The sequence below is a fragment of the Gracilinanus agilis genome, chromosome 2, assembly GCF_016433145.1.
Source record: "Gracilinanus agilis isolate LMUSP501 chromosome 2, AgileGrace, whole genome shotgun sequence".
In the NCBI taxonomy this organism is placed as follows: domain Eukaryota; kingdom Metazoa; phylum Chordata; class Mammalia; order Didelphimorphia; family Didelphidae; genus Gracilinanus; species Gracilinanus agilis.
This window is the reverse complement of record NC_058131.1, coordinates 193,318,481-193,328,176: the sequence shown is the minus strand read 5'-3', so window position 1 is coordinate 193,328,176 and position 9,696 is coordinate 193,318,481. Positions and strand designations below refer to the sequence as shown.

The window sequence follows — 9,696 nt, the reverse complement described above, 5'->3', positions numbered from 1 at the left end:
TATTACTTTTTGTCCCTATTTATTTTTATCCATATTATCTATTAACTCCAATTTTACTAAGATTTAATTCTCTTTCTTTCTTTCTTTCTTTCTTTCTTTCTTTCTTTCTTTCTTTCTTTCTTTCTTTCTTTCTTTCTTTCTTTCTTTCTTTCTTTCAATAAAATTAATTCAGGGGAATAAAAATCACTCAAGTGAGTAGTTCAGCACCTTGTATATGCTACTGCCAAGGTCCAAATTGCTACTTATACAAAACTTGGCCCCAGTATTCGAAGTCTGGTTAGTAGGAGTGAGGGAAAGTATAGAAAAAACAAATCATTATTCTGACCTTAGAGGGGCCAAGCAGTGGTTGGCAGAGATTCTTCTGGCTGAAGGTCAAGCTTCTTGAGCTGTCAGCATTTTAACCTCTGCCCCTTGCCTCCCTTATATAATTGTGTTTTTGCTGCTTTTTATCTTAAGGTTCTAAAATACAAATAGAATTAAGGTGATATCTGCCTCTACGCCTAGCCTATTGGTTTGATCACAGTTGTGTGTCAACAAGAACCTGAGACATGACACATACAGAATAAGCAATTGATTAGCTATTGCTTTTTTACATTTTCAACTGACTGCTTTGGCTTTCTGCTGACAGAACCTTAGGAATATTAGAATACTATTAAGAATAGTATCAAGAAAATAATATATCTTCGGAAGATTCTAATCTGAAGGAAACAATATCTTCCAGAAGGTACCCCACTTGTTTCATGATTTTAATTTCCTGAGAGGGCATGGAGATTCTTAGCATTGGTGAGAGAGAAATGTATCCAGGGGGATCAAGTTTAGATCTACATTTACTCACAAAGGATTTGAGCTGGTAGAGACTATTAATGAGTCAGGTCTGAGCCTATAAAAATAATAAAGTTCTTTAAGGTTTTCTAGACATATGATTTAATGCAGGTTGTAAGGCAGCATTCAGCTGAGGGGCAAGGGAACAAGAAAGACAATAATCTCTTGAAATTGTTAGAGGTTCAATGGAACAGAAAGAAAAGGCATTTGTGTGAATTTAACTGGTTAAATTTAGCTGGTTTTTTAATCCCTCTTGACAATTAAATTCCCCCCTCTTAGTGAAAATACACTTCTCATCTTTCAGATTCATAGAAGACAGGCTCATTGGACTTAGGAGAGGAAAGGACTACCTCAGAGAACATCTAGTTCAAATGCTTTCAATTCAAATTTTTTAATTTTTTAAATTTTTTTTTAGATTTAAATATTTTATTTTTTAAGAAAAATTTTCCTTGGTTTCATGATTCCTGTTTTTACTTTCCCCTTAACTCCCCCCACACCCCCTTCAACTCCCCTATTCAAATCCAATGCACATTTCCACTGTTTTTTTTAATTATTTTTTTTAACCCTTAATTTCTGTGTATTGGCTCATAGGTGGAAGAATGGTAAGGGTGGGCAATGGGGGTCAAGTGACTTGCTCAGGATCACACAGCTGGGAAGTGTCTGAGACCAGCTTTGAACCTAGGACCTCTTGTCTCTAGGGCTCACTCTTAATCCACTGAGCTACCCAGCTGCCCCCTCCACTGTTTTTAACTTGTGTGATCAGTCAAGACTTATTTACATATTATTGATAGTTGCATTGGTGCGGTCATTTAGTGTCTACATCCCCAACCATGTCCACATCAACCCATGTGTTCAAATGGTTGTTTTACTTCTGTGTTTCCACTCTTGCAGTTCTTCCTCTGAATGTGGGTAGCGTTCCTTTCCATAAATCCCTCAGAATTGTCCTGGCATTGCTGCCAGTACAGAAGTCTATTACATTTGATTTTATCACAGTGTATCTCTCTGTATACAATGTTCTTCTGGCTCTGCTCCTTTCACTCTGCATCAATTCCTGGAGGTCTTTCCAGTTCACATGGAATTCCTCTGGTTTATTATTCCTTTGAGCACAATAGTATTCCATCACCAGCATATACCACAGTTTGTTCAGCCATTCCCCAATTGAAGGGCATACTCTCATTTCCAGTTTTTTGCCACCACAAAAAGTAAGGCTATAAATATTTTTGAACAAGTCTGTTTATCTATGATTTCTTTGGGGGGTACAAACCCAGCAATGCTATAGCTGGATTGAAGGGTAGGCAGTCTTTTAGAGCTCTTTGGGTATAGTTCCAAATCGCCATCCAGAATGGTTGGATCATTTTACAACTCCACCAGCAATGCATTAATGTCCCGATTTTGCCATATCCCCTCCAACATTCATTACTCTTTCCTGCTATCATTTTAGCCAATCTGCTAAGTGTGAGGTGGTACCTCAGAGTTGTTTTGATTTGCATTTCTCTAATTATTAGAGATTTAGAACACTTTCTCATATGCTTATTGATAGTTTTGATTTCTTTATCCGAAAATTGCCTATTCATGTCCCTTGCCCATTTATCAATTGGGGAATGGCTTGACTTTTTATACAATTGATTTAGCTCTTTGTATATTTGAGTAATTAGACCTCTGTCAGTTTTTTGTTATAAAGATTTTTTCCCAGTTTGTTGTTTCCCTTCTGATTTTGGTTGCATTGTTTTTGTTTATACAAAACCTTTTTAATTTAATATAATCTAATTTTTTTTTTTACATTTTGTAATTTTTTCTAACTCTTGCTTGGTTTTAAAATTTTCCCTTTCTCATAGATCTGACAAGTATACTATTCTATGTTAACCTAATGTTCTTATAGTTTCCTTCTTTATATTCAAGTCATTCACCCATTCTGAATTTATCTTGGTATAGGGTGTGAGATGTTGGTCTATTTATTGAGAGGAAAATAGCAACCTAGAGAGTTGACGAGGCTTGTCTAAGATGACACAAATAGTAAACAGTATCTTCAGCTAATAAAATCATAGATTGAGAGATTGAAGGAATCTTAAACACAATTCAGTCTAACTTCCTCCCTTTACAGAAGAACTGAGGCCCAGAGGTATTAAGTAATTTGGTCCAGCAAAGGATAAAAGCAGAGACTTGAACTAAAATCTCCAGATCATAAATACCTTATTCTTTCCTGTTATCCCTAACAAGATAAGATGCCACTAGGTAGCAAGGAATACAGAAAACTGGAGGTGGAGCCAGATAGACCCAAGTTGAAATCCAAACTCTGATATTTATGACCCTTGGCAAACACAACATCTGTCTATTTCAATTTCCTCATCTGTAAACTGGAGATAATAATAGCACCTAACTCACAGGGTTGTTGTGAAGATAATAGGAGATAATATTTGCAGAGTACTTTGAAAACCTTTGAAGTGCTATATAACATGCGAGCTATCATTATTTACATAAAGCAAGAATCCTTTTAGTAAGGATATATCTGAAGCATTTATGGCAAATCCAGGGATGTCTGAAGTCAAAACTCACCTTTATTTACTTGTTTGTTTTTGGTCTTTTTTACAGGCACCTCCACTGAGTTAAGAAAGTAAAGCTGTGCAGAATTACAGAGGTAATATGGATCCAGAGGAGTTTCCTCCTCCTCCACCTGAAGGTAAATGAAATATTTTGATACATTTGAGCCATCCTTAGAAGATAGCAATTAGGGCCAGTTTCTTAGGGCCTTAACTTTTTGGGACTGCCATGAAGGTGATGTCTGGATACAAACTCAGTAAATCAACCTGTAGGAAAAAAGGATGTGGTACCATTAGCTGATATTATTTTTTAAAAATTAAAAAAAAAGACTTGAAACTCTTATACCATGAATTTTAACTTCCTTCCCTCTGCAAAGCAGGTAATTGGGACTTCCCATTTAAGACATTGTAATCAGAATAATTTAATGAAATCAAAAAATCTTGGATTTGGAGGAACCTTAGAGGTCATCTGGTACCACTTCTTCATTTTATAGATGATGAAACTGAATTCTCAAGAAGTGAACTGATTTTTAAAAAATTATTTTGTCAATTAATATCAATTAAAAAGAAACAAAGGCAAATAAACTTAGTTTATTTACTCAATCAAATCAAATATACTCAATCCAGCAAAACAAATTTGTACATTATAAATATTCAAGAAATTATATTTCTTCTGTTTTCACTCTAGTAGGAGGTAATGATTGATCATTTTTTTGATCAGAGTTAAGTCTCTCAAAATTGTTTGCCTTTACAGTGTTGTTGTTGTATAAACTGCTCTCCTGGTTTAGCTTATTTCATTCTTCATTAGTCCATACAAGTTGAAGTGCCTCCTCCAAGTTCATGTATCTCTTTAAGTGACAGAGTTTTCAGGCTGTTATGATTAAAAATGATAAAGACTGATATTATAAGAGAAATTAATATTTTAATTGCCATGCTGATAGAGATAAATCAACCACGCGCCTATAAGAAATCTATTCAAATGGCACCTCAGCCATTTTCTTCCTTCCCTTTCCTACTCCTCTCTGTCCCCTGGGAGCCCGCTCAGGTAACCAAGAGACCATCTCCAGGCCGCCCTCCGAATTTAAGCTGCCCTATATGTCTCTGATGTCCCCACGTCCAAAAACCGGAAACCCATTGGATCACGGGAATGTAGTCTCAAAGTCCCCATGTGTCCACAGGAAGTTTGTAAGATACTTTTAAATGGCATCTCACTGAATTCCAAACACACAAGGCTAAGGAGGCATGTTGCTTTACACCTTATGGGATTGTTACGAGGAAAACTTCAAGCATTGTAAAAATCTTAGGTGCTATTTTTTTTTCTGGATGTCTAATTTCACTAATGTGAGGAACTCCTAGTATGGGAAATAGTTTCGATAATGAAGATCAGCAACTGATATCAAATCAATAATGAAGATCAGTAAGTTGATGGGGATGCTGAAGGAGCAAATGACTTCCCATAATCATAAAAGCAATACATATCAGGATGAGGACTAGAACTTGGGTTTTTCTGACTCTTTGCATCTATATTCATTATGTCATACTGCTTTTCATTATTATTATCATCCTCATTCTTCTTATATTAGGTTGAATACTATGAATTTGTAGCTTCCTTCCCTCCCCAAGGCAGGTGTGTGGGACTTCTCTTTTAAAGCATTGTAGGAGGCAGCTGGGTAGCTCAGTGGATTGAGAGCCAAGCCTAGAGATGGGAGGTCCTAGGTTCATATCTGGCCTCAGACACTTCCCAGTTGTGTGACCCTGGGCAAGTCACTTGACCCCCATTGCCTACCCTTACCACTCTTCTGCCTTGGAGCCAATACACAATATTGACTCCAAGATGGAAGGTAAGGGTTTAAAAAAAAAGCATTGTAACTACAATACTTTTATGAAATCACAGATTCCAGAACTCTAAGAAATTTGTTTGACTTCTTCATTTTGTAGCCAATGAAATTGAAGTCCCAAGAAATTGCCCCAATGAAGTTATATATCCTAACACTATTTTTTCAGTTACAAATTTCCAATTACAAAAATTTTTCTACCTGCCCAAGAGTCCACTAAAAAATAAGTATAAAATAAATATAGCAAGATAATGACTTGTTGCCAGTACAGTTAGGGTGATAGGGATGATGTCAATTTTTTCCTATGCCTACATAGTTTTGATTCCTTTTATTGTCTCTATGGTATATTTTGAGAGGGCTGCCTGTAGTTGCACTTTGGGATTCTTGCTATTTCACAGGCTCAGTCAATGCTCAAACCAATGTCGATTACATTTGAAAAGTCCACTAACGTGGATCTATGGTCAGCATTTAGTACAGCCTTATGAAGTGGTATCTGTTTGTTCCTGAAGTAGTTCTGTAAGTCCTACAGCTAATACTTCTGTTTTGTTCTTCAGCATCTTATTATTAATATGGCCTGGAAAAACTAGAAAATGAATTTACTCTAATATTTACCTGATCTGGAACAATCAGTTTTGTATTCTGCATTTGACAAAAGATAATAAAACCTGTTTGATAGAAAACATAACATTCTCTAATACTTTGAGCTGACTAAAAATGAATTGAGCTGCTTTAGGAGGATAGTGTGCCCCATCCACCCCCAGAAGTCTTCATATAGAAATTGAGTGACGTGTCAAAAATATGAATGGAGTTTCTGTGTAGCTACATTTAATACTAGTTCAGAAGTTTAGCATCAGTTCAGAAGGGGAAGGGAAAGGAAAAGGCATTTCTACAGCACCTACTGTATGCACTCTAAGTATGTACGTATACTCTAAGCACTTTTCATAAATATTATTTCATTCAGTCTTCACAACAACCCTGCAAAGTAGGTGTTATTATGACTTCCACTTTACAGCTCAGGAAACTGAGGCAAACAGAACTTAAGTGACTTACCTAAAGTCACACAAGTAAGTGACTGAGGCTGAATCTGAACTTGCCTCTTCCCAACTCCAGATCCCGTTGTTATAGCTCCTCTGTCATCAGTTGTCTCAAGGTAGCTTAGAGGTCATGTAGTCTAATTCCTTCATTTTGTAGAAGAAGAAATAGACTTAAAGTTGTGAACTAATATGTCCAGGGTCAGACCAAACAATATACTAGTGACAAGGCTGGGATTCAAACCTAGGACTTCTTATTAAAAATTTAGTGGCTCTTTCTATTGTATCATACTGATTACTAGAATAGCACTAGCATTCTTTCTCTCTTTTCACCTGTAAACCACAGCACAGCAGTGTATCAACATCTCATTTTATGTGTGTGTTGTGTACTCAGTCAGATCAAAAATTCTTTGCTTGATTGAATGAATAAATAACCGAGTAAAGCATTTATTAAGTGTTTACTATGTACAAGGGACTTTGCTAAGCATGGGAGATAAAAATAAAAGACTGAGACAAGCCTTGACATCAAGGAGCTCATATTCTAACAGAGGAGACAATATAGTATAGAAAGTTTCAGCTGCCAGTCAGTTGGAAAGGTCTCTTTGTCTTTAGGGTACAGTTACAAAATAGATGATAATGTCTCTTCTTTAATGTTATTTCCACAGCTGTTACAAAGATAATGTACTTTCCATCTCTTCTGTATCTCTTTCCTTATGTGGACCACTAAATTAAATTCTCTCCTCCCATCAGGAAAATATATAAAAAGCAATAGAAGTTACAAAATCCATTCCTGTGATCCAATATAATGTTTCCAATTAATGGTGAAACTCGACTATTTTGCAACTCTGTACATATGTGTTGAGCCTAGTTTTTGTTTTCAAACAGGAATTTTTTCCTTATTAGAAAAAATAGCTTATACTTTGTGACTGGAGAGAATAAAATTTGGAGCAATTGGTAGAATTTACAGAAACAGGTATTGATTCAAAATAAGGAAGAATTTCTCAACATCTAGAGCTGTTAAGAAACATCTAGACCCGCTTTGTTTCAGGGCAGTGTTCCCCATCTCTAGAAAGGCTATGTCACAGGCTATATTATTATTCGTCAAAGATTTTAAAGAGAACAGTTATATGTTGTTTGGATAGGTAACCTAAGGAGACCTTCCTAAATAACCTTAGATCATTTACACTAGATAACCTAAGGTTTCTTTCAGCTTTATAATATTTAAAGACTTGAGAAACAACCACATATGCATAATATTATGATACCCTTATTATAAATCTGTGAGCAAGTTGATTTTGCAACATCTGTAGCATATTGATATTTATACCAAGAGTAGCACTGTTTATGCTCTGAGTGTTATAATTTTTCAGAAAAGTTCATAGTTTCATTTTTTTAAGGAAAAAATTCACAGATTTTAATTTTTTGGGAACTTCCTGTTTTAAAGATAAGGTTAATTTTTTTCATGCATTCACACACGTGCAAACATATACAGATCTAGTATTTTTTATACAGAGAATATACAGTTTTTGAAAATACTGGAAGCTTCTGGATAGGTATTTTTATACTTCCTCTTTCATAAGCTTAGGAAAAAAGTTTTGCTTATTAACCAGATGGATAAGGAAAACATGGTGAGAAGGGTCCTCAGGTTACCCGTTTCTTTTCATGGAAGCCTGGCAAAAATCACAGAATCAAAGGAATGTCAATGTAAACACACACACACACACACACACACATATCCCTCAGAGTCATCAAAATACTTCATGATACAATATAAACAGGGCTGAAATTGGGAGTCATCTTAGGACCTGAGTTCAAATCCCATTTCAGCCACTTAAAACCTGTCTGACCTGGGGACAAATGACTTTACCTATCTAGGTCCTTTGTTATAGTCAGATGATCAGAAGATTAGGTTTGGAGAGAAAGGTGAGTTCTGCTTTGTACATTTTGAGTTTGAGTTGCTTATGGGACCTGCAGTTGGAAATGTCCAGTAGAGAGTGGGTGCTACAGGACTGGTACTTGAGGAAAAGACTAAATAGATTTGGAACTCATCTACACTGAAGATGAAAATTGAACCTTTGAGCTAACAAGATCACCAAGAAGTGAAGAGAGAGAAGGGAGTTGAGGACAGAGCATTGAGTTACACCTAGATTTAGGTACAAGGAAAATGATTCAGTAGAGGAGATCAAGAAGGAACAAGAAGACATGTAGGAAGAGGATCACAAGAGAGCAGTATCACAGAAAATCAAAGAAGAAAAAATATCCAAGAGGAAGGGAGTGGCCAGCAATATGAGATTCATCACAAGAGGTTAAAGAAAAAAAAAGGATAAGGAGTGGGGAAAAAGCCATCAGATTTAGCAATTAAGAGGTCAGTCAGTCAATAAACATATATTAAGCACCTACAGTGTGCCATGATCCTGGCTACTTGGGAAACAGTAGTTTCAGGGATGAAAATAAAAGATGATTTTGTAAGCTGGATGGCAAAGTCTTGAGAGGTGAACAAAAGGGAAAGATATGAATGAAATGAGAATAGCCAACTATTTCTTGTTTTATTTAACTCTTACTTTCTGCCTTAGTAACAACTCTAAAACAGAAGGGTAAAGGGCTAGGCAAACAGGGTTAAATGACTTACCCAGGGTCACACTACTAGTGACTGAGATCATATTTTAACACAGGTTCTCCTGACTCCAGGGCTGGCTCTTTATCTATTATGCCAGTGGTTCCCAAACTTTTTTGGCCTACCACCCCCTTTCCAGAAAAAATATTACTTAGAACCCCCTGTCACATATTATCACCGCCCCCTTACAATTATTCACCGCCCCTAAATGCACCTGGATCGCTGCAGCACCCACCAGGGGGTGGTGGCGCCCACTTTGGGAATCACTGCACTATGCCATCAGTTGCCCATAGCCAACTGTTTCTAAAAATTTGGCTCTAAAAGCTAATTCTTACTGAATACCCTTATAAAATTCCTTCAAAGCCTTTATTTATTTGTTTGTTTGTTTGTTTTTATTACCTAGTCTTAAGAAAGTGAGAGAAGAAATATAGGTAAATAGTTTAAGGAGTTAGTAATAAGATTGAATGAATGTTTTTATGAGGCCTGTGAGGGTGTTTATAGTAACCAGGGAAGGAAGGAGAAATTTGAAGGTTTGAGAGACAATTAGATTTCAGAGTCAATCTGCTGCAATGAACTGAAAAGAATGTTATCAAGGATACATTTCAAGGGATTGGTCTTGGTGAGAAAAACAGATGCCTCTTCTGTCAAAAACTAAAGAAAAAGAGAATAGAATGGTGGATGATGTTAGCCATCATCCACAATTTTGTTTAGTCTATACTTTTATCCAATCATTGACAAAAATGTTAAAATGGGCAGGACCAGGCATTGACACTTGGACCACTCCTATCACTTTTCCAAGTTGACATCTCATTTTTTTAACCTCTTACCTTTCACCTTAGAATCAATGCCTCTTGATT

General features: G+C 36.2%; 1 protein-coding gene across 1 annotated transcript in view; it reads left to right on the top strand.

The window, feature by feature from the left end:
- The window catches only part of ARHGEF10 (Rho guanine nucleotide exchange factor 10), a 249,896-nt gene that overhangs the window by 34,587 nt on the left and 205,613 nt on the right, over positions 1–9,696 (top strand). Inside the window, exon 2 of the mRNA XM_044663602.1 lies at positions 3,412–3,499. Coding sequence (XP_044519537.1) covers positions 3,463–3,499 — 37 coding nt within the window. The 5' untranslated portion in view covers positions 3,412–3,462. The remainder of the gene's footprint in view (positions 1–3,411; positions 3,500–9,696) is intronic.